This window comes from Lepidochelys kempii, chromosome 2 (assembly GCF_965140265.1).
Source record: "Lepidochelys kempii isolate rLepKem1 chromosome 2, rLepKem1.hap2, whole genome shotgun sequence".
Lineage (NCBI taxonomy): Eukaryota > Metazoa > Chordata > Testudines > Cheloniidae > Lepidochelys > Lepidochelys kempii.
Genome location: NC_133257.1, coordinates 11,902,153 through 11,917,375, shown reverse-complemented (window position 1 = coordinate 11,917,375; position 15,223 = coordinate 11,902,153). Strand labels below are relative to the sequence as shown.

Sequence of the window (15,223 nt, the reverse complement as noted above, 5' to 3'; positions counted from 1 at the left end):
CCCAGGACCACTGTTCCCTCTAAGCTGTGCTCGTGTGCACACGCACACAGACCCCAAACCCCGTGCACACGGTGAAACACTGCATGCACAAAAATTTGCACAGACGCATAATTTGCACAGAAGAATTTTTTTGTGCACACGGCCTGTCAAAAATTTGAGGGAACATTGCCCTGGACCGACCCCTGGGGCACTCCGCTTGATACCGGCTGCCAACTAGACATCATTGATCACTACCCATTGAGCCCGACAATCTAGCCAGCTTTCTATCCACCTAATAGTCCATTCATCCAATCCATACTTTGTTAACTTTATGGCAAGAATACTGTGGAAGACCGTATCAAAAGCCTTGCTGAAGTCAAGGGATAGGCAAGGTATAGTCTTCTGCTACAGCAGCCAGCGGTGGTACTCAGCCAATGACAGGTCATCTTCTCCCCATGAAATTGCAGCACCTTATCTCTAATACTTCCAGATAACATCAGCTGTGTTCTTTCACTGCCCAGGCTCTAACCCTTGCAGCATATTACAGCTATGAGACATGAAATGCTCCAACACATTATTTAAAAAACACATATGTATCCCTGCTAGATTCCATGCCAGTTACATTTTGGCTAACAAAAGCACTGCAGGCCAGCCTAGAATTCTTGTGGATGGGTCTGTCTTCTTAGACTGTATACTCATCAGGGCAGGGACTGTCCCTTTCGGTGTGTCTGTACAGCGCCTAGCCCTATGGGGCCCTGATCCTGACTGGGGCATCTGGGCTATACTGCAATATAAATATTAAATACTACCAATGATTTTATCAGACCCACAGCCACCCTGATATCAGAGCACTCCACAGAAACTGTACAAATCCCTATGAATCTTCACATACAGACTGGGGCTCAGTTCTCCCCTGCCTTACAGCTTGTTACCCATTAATACCTTTAAGAGGGAGTGCAAAATAGGAGCAAATCACTACCACATCAGGGGCCAAATCCTCAGCTGGTGTAAACTGGTGCTGCTCCTTTGCCTTGAAGCCTCCCTGATTGAAACCAGCTGGGATTTTGGCCCCAGATGGTTACTCTTTTTCACCCACTTTGCACAAGTGTACATAGCAACACAAAGTGCAAGGGCTAGTGGAGTACCAGATCCCGGACATGGGCTGAAATCCTGTCCCTGTTGAAATCAGGCACAGGACGTCACCCATAGTTTTTTCTCTCTGCTATTCTCAGGACTTTTGGAAGCTTCACTTCACTGCTGTCATCATTGTATTCTCACTCTCCTCCACTCCTGGAGCTGGAAGAATTTGTCTCGGTTTTTCCCTTCAATATGCAGCACTGCTGACAGAAATTCCCTATAGACAGAGCCCTGTGCTCAGCTGAGACATTCACTCTGGACCGTTCTAGAGGACACTGGCTGTACCCCAGATGAAAGTGATGTCATCTGTTATCTCAGGATAACCAGCCCTTGAACTGTCAGCTGCATGTCTGCTCTCAACACCAGTCCCCCTTCGCACTAAAGATGGGCTTTTATACTGAGACCTTCAAGTTCTGGGGTGCATTTGTTGGTTTTGTGGTTGTATTTGCTATTTGCTCAGCCCTGGCCTCCAGGTGTTTGGTCTACAAAAGAACAGGGCACACAGCTGTGTCGTTTGGACACTGTAACAGGTAATTAAAATCTGCCTCTTTGCACCCTGCTCTCCTATTATTAATTATTTATATCATTAGAGGCTCCAACTGTAATTTGGGTCCCATTGTACACAGGAGCAGACAGTTCCTGCTCCCAAGAGCTTACCATCTAGATAGACAGGAAAGACAAAAGGTAGGAGGGATAGCTCAGTGGTTTGAGCATTAGCCTGGTAAACCCAGGGTTGTGAGCTCAATCCTTGAGGGGGCCATTTTGGGATCTGGGGCAAAAATTGGGGGACTGGTCCTGCTTTGAACAGGGGGTTGGACTAGATGACCTTCTGAGGTCACTTCCAACTATGAAACTAAGGCATGCAGAGGTAAAGTGACTTGTCCAAGGTTACACCACAGATCAGTGACAGAGCCAGGTATAGGCCCCAGGTGTCCTGACTCCCAGTCCAGTGTCCTATTCACCAGATCACACTGCTTCTACGGAGCCTGCTTGTTTGTGTGTACATGCAGAAGGGAGGAGAACTTGTGCCACCACAGGTCTATCTGCTAGCTTAGAAGTAGCTCAAACCCCTCTTTGGATCACACTGGCGGTATGACAGTGGCCTCTGCTTGTCTACTACGGCTTCCACATCTGCTGGATGTCATTACAGACCCCATGTTCAGGGTTTTGCACACCTCAGATATTCACACATTTTCTTGGATGGCAATTTTTTTAATTCAAAAATTCTATCCAGGTAAGTTTCTTAGCGACTGACAAAACTTCCTCCCCTAAGATTTTTCATAGCTAGGCACAACAAAGCAGGTAGGGAAACATTCAAACGCAGTATGCATCCACTGACAGCTCTCCTCAATTGCTCATTAGCATAAGCATTTTATGTTGCACCACAGACCTGACAGATCATGGTCCTTCACTCAACTGATACTGTCTGTTAATCGGATTAGAGAAGCAGTGTTTCCATGCAGGCTTCAAAAACAGGGATGATGTGGAACATCTTGTCTCATAAATAAAGCAGAAGACAGTTAGTTGCTAAAGAGATAACAAAGGTACTGTTCTCTAAGCACCGGAGGAAATGAGAGTTAACGCAAGTGCCCTTTTCTATGAAGGAATTAACCTGTTCCAGTGTATGTGTTATCATTTCCATGGGATGACTCTTCAGTCAAGCTTATGTCGTTCGATTCTGTGACATGTTGCTCAGCGGGAGGGGTGCAGCAAAGCCTGCTGCAGAGAGATGTTCTCTCCCCTGTATCTTTTTTCTTAGATCATAGGTCTCTTGAATGTGTGTTCTTTAAACAGCTTTGCTGCTGACTCAGGAGACAGATGTCTCGGCAAAATGAACCTCCAGTGCTGTCCTCGTGTATGAAGACATCACCAAGTCACCAAGCCTGGATTTGTGCTGGACATGGCCCACCTTGATTACCATGCACATTGTAGGGAGAGTGGTCACTTTGGATGAGCTATTACCAGCAGGAGAGTGAGTTTGTGTGTGTATGGGGGTGGGGGGGGGTGAAAAAACCTGGATTTGTGCTGAAAATGGCCCACCTTGATTATCATGCACATTGTAGGGAGAGTGGTCACTTTGGATGAGCTGTTACCAGCAGGATAGTGAGTTTGTGTGTGTGTTTTTGGAGGGGGGTGAGGGGGTGAGAGAACCTGGATTTGTGCAGGAAATGGCCCACCTTGATTATCATGCACATTGTGTAGAGAGTGGTCACTTTGGATAAGCTATTACCAGCAGGAGAGTGAGTTTGTGTGTGGGGGGGGTGGAGGGTGAGAAAACCTGGATTTGTGCTGGAAATGGCCCAATTTGATGATCACTTTAGATAAGCTATTACCAGCCAGACAGTGGGGTGGGAGGAGGTATTGTTTCATGATCTCTGTGTGTATATAAAGTCTGCTGCAGCTTCCACGGTATGCATCCGATGAAGTGAGCTGTAGCTCATGAAAGCTCATGCTCAAATAAATTGGTTAGTCTCTAAGGTGCCACAAGTCCTCCTTTTCTTTTTGCAAGTCCCTATGATTGCAGTGCAAGCCGTGGTCACCAACCGGTCGATCCTAGAGGATCTCCCAGTCGATCGCGATCTCCGGTGGCAACGCAGTGTGGCTGCCTAAAGCTACACCCCCACACACACACACACACTGCTCCCATAAGCGGCCAGTGCAGCCCCGTGGCCCCGGGGGCGGGGGGAAAGGGGTTTCCCTCCGCACGCACTGTTCCTGCCTGCAAGCACGGCCCCCGCAGTTCCCACTGGCCACCCACCCTCCCCACCCCAGCGGCCGCAGAGACGCATTGGCCCCTTCCGGGAGCGGTGTGGGGGCGAGTAGGCAGGGAGCCTGCCTTAGCCTCGCTGCACCCACTGCCAACCAGGAGCCACTGGAGGTAAGTGCTGCCCAGTGGGAGGCCACACCCCAAGCCTCATCCCTGAACCCCCTCCCGGAGCCAGCACCCTATACCCCCTCCTGCACCCCAACCCTCTGCCCTGAGCCCCCTGCCAGAGCCAGCACCCCCTGCCCTCTTCTGCACCCTGAGCCCCCTCCTGCACCTCAAGCCCCAGCCCTGACCCCCCTCCCAGAGCCACCACCCCATACCTCTTTCGGCACCCCAACCCTCTGCCCCAGCCCTGACCCCTCTCCCAGAGCCAGCATCCTGTATCCCCTCCTACACCCCAACTCCCTGTCCCAGCCCTGACCCCTCTCTCACACTGTGAACCCCTAGGCCACATCCTAGAGCCCGCACCCACTCCCGAACCCCAACCCCCTGTCCCAGTCCAGTGAAAGTGAGTGAGGGTGGGGGATAGTGAGCGATGGAGAGAGGCGGGATGGGGTGAGCAGGGCAGGGCTTTGGGGAAGGGATGGGGCTTCGGGGAAGGGGCGGGGTCAATCCTGAGTTGCCCTTAGATTCAAAAAGTGATCTTGGGCGTAAAAAGGTTGGAGACCACTGCAGTGCAAGGTTGGCTAATCAAACCGTGCAGCAGCAGCTCAGAGACTGGAGCGACCATCTGCAAAGTGTGCTTCACTTCCAGCCTTGGACTCTGCTGTCTCATAAGATGCTCCTCGCATCACTGGGCTAAATCAAGGGGAGGCGAGTTCAAAGTTTCCGTGTGATGTGATCGATCATATCTGCTCTGATGTCATGTTTAAACAGTGTGTAAATAATTCAAACTAGGGCTCTGGGTCACTGCAACCGTGAAGAGAACTCTACACCAAGAGGAAAGGAGGACTTGTGGCACCTTAGAGACTAACCAATTTATTTGAGCATAAGCTTTCGTGAGCTACAGCTCACTTCATCGGATGCATACTGTGGAAAGTGTAGAAGATCTTTTTATATACACACAAAGCATGAAAAAATACCTCCTCCCACCCCACTCTGCTGCTGGTAATAGCTTATCTAAAGTGATCACTCTCCTTACAATGTGTGTGATAATCAAGTTGGGCCATTTCCAGCACAAATCCAGGTTTTCTCACCCCCTGCCCCCTCCCACACACAAACCCACTCTCCTGCTAGTAACAGCTTATCTAAAGTGACCACTCTCCTTACAATGTGTATGATAATCAAGGTGGGCCATTTCCAGCACAAATCCAGGTTTTAACAAGAACGTCAGGGGGTGGGGAAGCGGGTAGGAAAAAACAAGGGGAAATAGCTTACCTTGCATAATGACTTAGCCACTCCCAGTCTCTATTCAAGCCTAAGTTAATTGTATCCAATTTGCAAATTAATTCCAATTCAACAGTTTCTCGCTGGAGTTTGGATTTGAAGTTTTTTTGTTGTAATATAGCAACTTTCATGTCTGTAATCGCGTGACCAGAGAGATTGAAGTGTTCTCCGACTGGTTTATGAATGTTATAATTCTTGACATCTGATTTGTGTCCATTTATTCTTTTACGTAGAGACTGTCCAGTTTGACCAATGTACATGGCAGAGGGGCATTGCTGGCACATGATGGCATATATCACATTGGTGGCTGTGCAGGTGAACGAGCCTCTGATAGTGTGGCTGATGTTATTAGGCCCTGTGATGGTGTCCCCTGAATAGATATGTGGGCACAGTTGGTAACGGGCTTTGTTGCAAGGAAAGGTTCCTGGGTTAGTGGTTCTGTTGTGTGGTATGTGGTTGCTGATGAGTATTTGTTTCAGGTTGGGGGGCTGTCTGTAGGCAAGGACTGGCCTGTCTCCCAAGATTTGTGAGAGTGTTGGGTCATCCTTCAGGATCGGTTGTAGATCCTTAATAATGCATTGGAGGGGTTTTAGTTTGGGGCTGAAGGTGACGGCTAGTGGCGTTCTGTTATTTTCTTTGTTAGGCCTGTCCTGTAGTAGGTGACTTCTGAGAACTCTTCTGGCTCTATCAATCTGTTTCTTCACTTCCGCAGGTGGGTATTGTAGTTGTAAGAATGCTTGATAGAGATCTTGTAGGTGTTTGTCTCTGTCTGAGGGGTTGGAGCAAATGCGGTTGTATCGTAGAGCTTGGCTGTAGACAATGGATCGTGTGGTGTGGTCAGGGTGAAAGCTGGAGGCATGTAGGTAGGAATAGAGGTCAGTAAGTTTCCAGTATAGGGTGGTGTTTATGTGACCATCGGGAGTGTGGGGTGGGAGGAGGTATTTTTTCATGCTTTGTGTGTATATAAAAAGATCTTCTACACTTTCCACAGTATGCATCCGATGAAGTGAGCTGTAGCTCACGAAAGCTTATGCTCAAATAAATTGGTTAGTCTCTAAGGTGCCACAAGTACTCCTTTTCTTTTTGCGAATACAGACTAACATGGCTGTTACTCTGAAACCTGCCATCTACACCAAGAGGAATCTCACCCAACACTTGGTGAAGCCTCTGGAAAATGATGAGCTAGCACTTTGTGAGCATTTTATTTTAAGGTAGACTAACAGGAAATAAAGACTTAAACACAGGGGACTAACTATCCAAAGCAGATCTGATCTGATTAATTTAGCATTACTCAACCAAAATGATGTCTGCGTTGACGACATTTCTTGGAAGATTCAATTTACATATGTAGGTGGTAGCTCTCCTTACTCTCTAACCTGGGCCACTATTCTGTTGATATCAATGGGATCAAGCCTGGATTCCATTCTTGTAAGTTCTGAGGTTACACTCACACACATGCACACACACACGCCCTGTGAATACACACTGTGTACCTAGATGCTTCCATGGAAGGCAATGTACACAACTAAACACCAGGCTTTCTTAGAAGAGCAATAGGTCCAAACATTCAATGTGACTTGTGCTCCTATGTCACTTCCAAACAAAGGCACAAACACTGCATGGGAATATCTATTTGATCCTAAAGTTTCCATTAGACTATTAAATTCCTGGATACATTTCTATTGGCCTCAGCTTTTGGAAAGCTTGTTATTACAAAACCTCCCCATATTGGCCATGTTTGACCCAACAACATCCCTTCAAAGGACACATGCTGGTGAGAAATAAAGTCTGAGTTATTTTGACCACTGTGAACCATGGACATATAATAAATTATCTGGAGTGCAAATGCATATGGTTACTTCCAGCACACTGCTATGTGCCAGAGATCCACCTTTCTGCAGCCACTCTCTCACTGCCTTTTCTCTCATGCCCTACCAGGCCTATGGTGGCAAATACGTGGTTACAGTTTTTTGATCTGTAGGTCAACTCAAGGTTCCTCCACCATTCTGTGCCTGTTGGACTGAATGGAGCCTTTGAGGGCAGTAGAGAGCTGTTCCACTCGGGGGAAGTGACCATTCTGAATGCCCCTTGAAGCCCTCAGCAAGTCCTCTGCCTAGTTCCTTTCATGGGATATTCTCCTGTGCATGTTGGTCCCACTCCACAAGCTAGTGTACAAAGTGCAATTCTAACAGCCCCTCGCTGTTAGATAAACCCACTCAGATTTTCACAGTGTTGAGTTACCAATGTGAACACAGTTATTACTGGTTTGTTGTAGATTATTGAGGATCTGATTCTTCCACTCTTTCTCCTGCTGAGTACTTGCACTGAGTCCAAAGCTTTTGACACGGTCTCCCACAGTATTCTTGTCAGCAAGTTAAAGAAGTATGGGCTGGATGAATGCACTATAAGGTGGGTAGAAAGTTGACTAGATTGTCGGGCTCAACGGGTAGTGATCAATGGCTCCATGTCTAGATGGCAGCCGGTATCAAGTGGAGTGCCCCAAGGCTCGGTCCTGCGGCCGGTTTTGTTCAATATCTTCATAAGTGATCTGGAGGATGGTGTGGATTGCACTCTCAGCAAATTTGCGGATGATACTAAACTAGGAGGAGTGGTAGATACGGTGGCAGGTAGGGATAGGATACAGAGGGACCTAGATAAATTGGAGGATTGGGCCAAAAGAAATCTGATGAGGTTCAACAAGGATAAGTGCAGGGTCCTGCACTTAGGACGGAAGAACCCAATGCACAGCTACAGACTAGGGACCGAATGGCTAGGCAGCAGTTCTGCGGAAAAGAACCTAGGGGTGACAGTGGACGAGAAGCTGCATATGAGTCAACAGTGTGCCCTTGTTGCCAAGGAGGCCAATGGCATTTTGGGATGTATAAGTAGGGGCATAGCCAGCAGATCGAGGGACGTGATCATTCCTCTCTATTCGACATTGGTGAGGCCTCATCTGGAGTACTGTGTCCAGTTTTGGGCCCCACACTACAAGAAGGATGTGGATAAATTGGAGAGAGTCCAGTGAAGGGCAACAAAAATGATTAGGGGTCTGGAACACATGACTTATAAGGAGAGTCTGAGGGAACTGGGATTGTTTAGTCTGCGGAAGAGAAGAATGAGGGGGGATTTGATAGCTGCTTTCAACTACCTAAAAGGGGGTTCCAAAGAAGATGGATCCAGACTATTCTCAGTGGTAGAAGATGACAGGACAAGGAGTAATAGTCTCAAGTTGCAGTGGGGGAGGTTTAGGTTGGATATTAGGAAAAACTTTTTCACTAGGAGAGTGGTGAAACACTGGAATGCGTTACCTAGGGAGGTGGTAGAATCTCCTTCCTTAGAAGTTTTTAAGGTCAGGCTTGACAAAGCCCTGGCTGGGATGATTTAATTGGGGATTGGTCCTGCTTTGAGCAGGGGGTTGGACTAGATGACCTCCTGAGGTCCCTTCCAACCCTGATATTCTATGATTCTATGATTCAAAGTGACTAGGGGTGGGAGTTAATAGCACTAAGCGTGAGTGAGCGCAGCAGACACAGATACAAAGCAAGTGGGTGCGTGAGAGAAGGATGGAGGCATGAGAACAAAAAACTGCCAATTCGTTTTGTAACTGCGGCTTAGGTCACTGGCAACCTGAAAATAATGATCAGCCATGTGCATCAGCCAACAAAGGGCAAGCCTCTTGGAAATTTGTTATATTCTGTCAACCCTCCTTCTTTCTCCAAAATCTGGGGTGTTATTTGCATTCCTGACAGTCTTTAATAGCACTGTGTCTCAGACCTTTTCTACTACAGGGTACTAAAATTGTACCTTTTAAGTAGACCAATGCAGATTAACTTGTACCCCACTGGTGTTGGCGAAGTTTTACGAGTATAGAGAAGCCTTCTAGCTCTATAGCTATTGGGAAATAAGCTATACCAGTTGTAGTAGAAAGAGAGCCTGAGACATAAGCTCTGGTATCAGAGGCCTGGTATGAGACAGAATCTGGCAAGAACAGGGCTAATATTGCATAAATACACATTTCTAGGAAATGCTAGTCACAGAGTGCTCACGCAAACACATCCTGATATCAAATGGTATCAAAACATCCCGATATCAAGGATGGTACAAAAACATTCCCCAAGGATAACAGGAACACACTGACCCCTCCTGAAAGATAAAGTCAGCATGACAGTACGTAATAGAGATGTTTTGATCGAACCAACATGTACAAGATGATGGGTGATAACTAGTGACGTCAAGGGGCAGTAACTAACTATGTCAGAGGCAATGCATAACTTGTTTGTATGAGGGTATAAAGATGTATCTCAGAGGGAGTGTCTTTGGCCAGCCTAGGGAGCAATGGAAGGTCCTGCCACTGTCTAAGCTACATCCATTGTCACGAGCATACGTGTCTTAGTAGCCTCGTAGAGTCTGCCAGGTGCTACTGCCATGATTCATCGGCAATAAACCTGGACGCGTGCCTTCGCTACAAACCGAGCTGTGGATTTATTGGAGAGTTTAACTGAGGTCTGCTATCTCCGCTACCTGCGCAGAGCTGGGACAGCACACTGAATGAACACACACCCAGCCGACATCTGACCCCATTGGTGACCGCGACGGCTGATCTGGTAAGTAAGTGAGCTGTCCTCTGTAGGAATCGCAATCTAGCGTGACACCTTTATACTGATATAGCTGCATCCACACTATGGGCTGTAGTGATTTCACTATTTCGACAGGGAAATTATACCCTTCATTGAAATAGTTAAATCAGTACAAAGCCTGTGCAAATAGAGCAGGTGCCCAGGCCCTATTTAAACAAAGCAGCCATCCTGCTGAACATCTGAGACAGTTATGAAATAAAAATGTCAACTCACCCTTTGACCTTGTAAACCAGGAACTCCGGCCTTGCCTTCCAAACCGGCTGGACCCTTTCAAAGAGAAACCGTTTATAGAGAATGTACTACCTAAGACAAAATACTGACGAGTATAGGCAATTTCTCTCAGCTCTGCACTATTGCTGTGGAGCATCTGTATCTGGCTGCCTTTTATCTGATAAGCATGTTCTTTTGTGAACGCTTAGGACGATAGAACAGCAGAGAGAAGGTGAGTCAATGTGCTGATTAAATAAGGGGAGCCCAAAACCATACTTAGGTATATATTTTAAATCAGCTTTGCCTCGCTTACTTAGTAATACATCTTCATAATGTCAACAACTTTCCAAAGCATGATGCAATAGTCACAGCAAGACAGGACAGTTTACAGCTTCAGGAGTGGGAACAAACAGACTGTGTGAAAATGAAGTAACAATCAGGGTGTGATAAGCGCTGGCTTCTACAACTAGATCATAAGAGACAGCTAAGGAAAAGAGGCTACAATTAAGCCAAATGGAGAGAATGTTCAGATGTCTAGATTTCCATAGGAAAATTCTCCCCCCCAACCCCTCCCACAATTATTAATCATTTGTAATGTTCTTGACCTGGAGGTTTTTCTGGCAATTTCGCTCCTTTCTGTAGCAATCTTAATCTGAGGTTCATGACATTGCTGTCTGGGAGTTAACACAAGGTTCCTGTTTGGGAACCACCGTGAGAGGTGCTGAGTGCCAACAGCTTCCCAGGAAATCAACAGGTGTTGAAAGCAGTCAGCACCTTGCAAGATGGGACCCCATAGGTGAAGCTCACCCCTGTGCAGACGGCCAGCCCAAGTCCTCTGCACCACCCTCAGGGATTAAGTGGTACCTGGCTTTGAGCAGTTCCTCCGCAAAGGGTGAATTCCTCTTGCCAATGCAGAAGACATAAGGACACGTACACCACTTAAGCTCTTCAGACAAGACCAGAGTAGCACACAAGGTTGTGGATGGGTCCCCTGTGCTAGAGTGAATTTCAGCCTATATGAACCAATATTGCAGTAAAAGAAACTACTTACTGGTACCCCTGGAACTCCAGGTGGGCCTTGTGGTCCTCGTGGGCCTGGGGCTCCCTAAGAAAATAAATAAACAAACCTGTCAGTGTTCAAGTAATTGATTTCCTCTTTGAGATAATGAATTCAAGGGCAGTTGCTGATATATTTGCCAAATCTCTTTGAACAGCCCTTCAGGCACCCATATGTAGGGCACCCATATGCACAATTTGAGCCTCCCTTCTTCCCTAACATGAGATGCAATGCAGAGACCCTGTACCCCGTCCACCCCTATGCAGAAGGCTGGCACAAAGCTTATGTACCATAATTTCCACTTGAGTCCTAGGTGGAAGGTACAAGTGGGCTGTAAGTGGTGAATGAGTTTGTGCTGGCCCTCTGCATGGGGTGTGAATTGGGGCACAGGGCTAAGCTACCCAAGGCACCTATGAGGGGAATGCTTATGCCACAGGACCATCCTGGCCACATCCCCAGTCCCTCCAGGAACACCCCATGCAATGGGGCTCTTGGAAGGGAGTGGGGGGTTATGTCAGAGTCAGCTCTCATAGAGGGCCTCCTGCACCAGGGGTATTCTCCTGGGCCTTGTGTGGCCCCTTTGCACTAGCCTAGCCATAAACTGGGCCCTTAGAGTACAAAATACATATTTAAAAAACAAATTGCAATAAGAGGCACAAACAAATGGCTTCCTGTCGGTGTCTGTGTGTCCATTGTCAGTGACACTATCAAGATAAAAATCAAACCCTGTTTAAAATCCCTTTCCACACCTTTTATTGTATTGAAAGCAGAAAGAAGTTAGACAGAGGAACTGACTCTTCGCCATTTGCCCTGTTTATGTTCTCTGTCAGACTCAGCTGGTGTCATGGGACTGGTCTGGCCAGCTTCACTTCCATGTCATAAAAATATTTCTAGTCACATTAGACTTTGCAACATGCTTTGAAAACAAAAACTGATGCGGGTAGCTGAGTTACCTGACAGCGCCCCTTCAATTGTTTAGAAAAAAAAAGAGAGAGACTATTATTACTTCTTACATTTAGTACAATAGAGATATTGAACTGTTCTTACTTGCTCTCCTTTCAGACCTTCCGTTTGTACCTGGAATTAAGATGCCAGAGATGTAAACCAGAGCGCACAGGAGGAAGACACATCTAGAAAGCTTCAGGCATACAGTAGTTCTCTATTTTGCACATCTAACCCCACTAGCTGTTCCCTCCCCCATGATGCCTGCTAACCTTCACCGCTTACTTCAACTCGGTTCCAGCCCAGCCTCCCTTCCTCACATATCCTTGAACTATGCTGTGCTGTCTTTGTAGAGAGCTTGATCTCTTGGTTCTCTGTGCTGTGGTTAGCATCTTTTGTGTTGCTATACAATAACAAGAATAATAATACTTGTCAAGTATCAGAAGGGTAGCCGTGTTAGTCTGGATCTGTAAAAGCGGCAAAGAGTCCTGTGGCACCTTATAGACTAACACAGGGGTCTCCAAAGTGGGTGGTGCACGCACCCCAGGGGGTGCGCAAGACCATCCATGGGGGTGCACAGCAGGAGGAGCGCCGCTATCAATGCAGCAGCAGTGCTCCTGGACATTTGATTCTTCGGCGGCACGCCGGCGGCCGCTCGGCTCTCCCCGCTCCATCTTCGGCAGCACGCCGGCGGCCACTCGGCTCTCCCTGCTCCGTCTTCGGCACATGCCGGCGGCCGCTCAGCTCTCCCCGCTCCGTCTTTGGCGGCACGCCGGCGGCCGCTCGGCTCTCCCCGCTCCATCACCGGCGGCACTCTGGCGGCCGCCCGGCTCTCCCCGCTCCATCTTCGGCAGCCCGCTGGCGGCCGCTCAGCTCTCCCCGCTCCGTCTTTGGTGGCACGCCGGCGGCCGCTCGGCTCTCCCCACTCCGTCTCCGGCGGCACGCTGGCAGCTGCCCGGCTCTCCCCGCTCCATCTTCGGCAGCACGCTGGCGGCCGCTCAGTTCTCCCCACTCCGTCTTCGGCACATGCCAGCAGCCGCTCAGCTCTCCCCGCTCCTTCTTCGGCAGCACACTGGTGGCAGCTCGGCTCTCCCCGCTCCATCTTCGGCACATGCTGGCAGCTGCTCGGCTCTTCCCGCTCCGTCTTCGGCACATGCCGGCAGCCGCTCAGCTCTCCCCGCTCTGTCTTTGGCAGCACGCCGGTGGCCGCTCGGCTCTCCACGCTCCGTCTTCGGCAGCACGCCGGCGGCCGCTCGGCTCTCCCCGCTCCGTCTTCGGCGGCACACCAGTGGCCGCTCGGCTCTCCCCACTCCGTCTTTGACGGCACGCTGGTGGCAGCTCAGTTCTCCCCGCTCCTTCTTCGGCGGCACACCGGCAGCCGCTCGGCTCTCCCTGCTCTGTATTTGGCGGTACGCCAGCGGCACTTTGTCTTCTTTTTTTTTCCTTCCCCAGAGCTGGCCCTGAGGGTGCGCGATTCAAAAAGTTTGGAGACCCCTGAACTAACAGACGTATTGAAGCATAAGCTTTCGTGGGTGAATACCCACTTTGTCGGATGCATGTAGTGGAAATTTCCAGAGGCAGGTGTAAATATGCAAGCCAGAATGAGGCTAGGGATAAGGAGGTTAGTTCAATCAGGGAGGATGAGGGCCTCTTCTAGCAGGTGCGGTGTGAACACCAAGGGAGGAGAAACTGCTTGTGTATGATGTATATAGCAGAGGGGCATTGCTGGCACATGATGGTACATCGGCCAAACTGGACAGTCCCTGCGTAAAAGGATAAATGGACACAAATCTGATATTAGGAATGGCAATGTACAAAAAGCTGTTGGAGAACACTTCAACCTTCCTGGACACACAATAGCAGATTTAAAAGTAGCCATCCTGCAGCACAAAAACTTCAGCACCAGACTTCAAAGAGAAACTGTGGAGCTTCAGTTCATTTGCATATTTGACACCATCAGCTCGGGATTAAACAGACTGTGAATGGCTCGCCAACTACACAAGCAGTTTCTCCTCCCTTGGTGTTCACACCGCACCTGCTAGAAGAGGGCCTCATCCTCCCTGATTGAACTAACCTCCTTATCCCTAGCCTCATTCTGGCTTGCATATTTACACCTGCCTCTGGAAATTTCCACTACATGCATCCGACAAAGTGGGTATTCACCCATGAAAGCTTATGCTTCAATACGTCTGTTAGTCTATAAGGTGCCACAAGACTCTTTGCCAATAATACCTGTGTTATCTTTATAAATGAGTTTGTCAGCTCCTTGGATCTTGTCTTATTTTCTACCTGTAAAGCACCATAAACACCTGTGGTACTATATAAAAAATGGGCCAAATTCAGGGATGACGTGTAAGTTAGATCCCTTTATACTAACTTAGGCCCTGATCCTGTACACACATAATCATGTGCTTAACTTGAAGCACACAAGTTGTCCCACTGAAGTCAGTGGGAGACTTACCACCACGATTCAAATTAACTATGTGCGTGTTTGTATGATCGGGGCCTTAGATTCCCTTATGCTCAAGCAGGCTCCCTTTTACTCTGTCATCTCCCACAGAGCCACTTATACCCATTCCATCCATGTTCAAGGATGTTTAAGTTGGTGTAACCTACATACATGCTGAAGACTGGAAGAAAGTGTAAGTTCAAACAGTCCTCACATCTTCGTACACCTTCCTCCAGCTCCTCCGTTACCCATCACCTCTGAATTTGGCCAACTATGTCTGGCTTTATCTGCAGTCTCCAACAGCGAGGTTAGGCTTCTGCTGTAACAACATGGTGCTATTGGATGGAATGTTGCACAAAGAACCTAGAGACCTCTGGGTGTCCACATGCATGTAAGCAGCAAGTGTCTTTACATGGCATCATTGGCCTAGGCTCCTTTTGAATGGATGTGTGCACAATTCTAAACAAATAAATACATCCCTGTGAAATTGTCAATGACAGTTCTTTATCCTTTCACCCTGCCTTCCTCCGGTCTTGTATAATTTTCTACTTGCTTCAGGACAAGAAACCATTCACTTTCCACTGCTAAACACCTTAAGTCTACAGCCCTACATATTAATGCTCAAAAATTCCTTCCTCACACACCTCTCACTCTGCGGC

The 15,223-nt window shown here is 48.1% G+C and overlaps 1 protein-coding gene across 1 annotated transcript in view; it reads right to left on the bottom strand.

Moving 5' to 3' along the window:
- The window catches only part of LOC140907965 (collagen alpha-1(XXII) chain-like), a 249,917-nt gene that overhangs the window by 39,750 nt on the left and 194,944 nt on the right, over window positions 1-15,223 (bottom strand). Inside the window, exons 20-22 of the mRNA XM_073335053.1 lie at window positions 12,221-12,250; window positions 11,168-11,221; window positions 10,120-10,173 (exon numbers count right to left, since the gene is read on the bottom strand). Of these exons, the coding sequence (XP_073191154.1) occupies window positions 10,120-10,173; window positions 11,168-11,221; window positions 12,221-12,250 (138 nt within the window). The remainder of the gene's footprint in view (window positions 1-10,119; window positions 10,174-11,167; window positions 11,222-12,220; window positions 12,251-15,223) is intronic.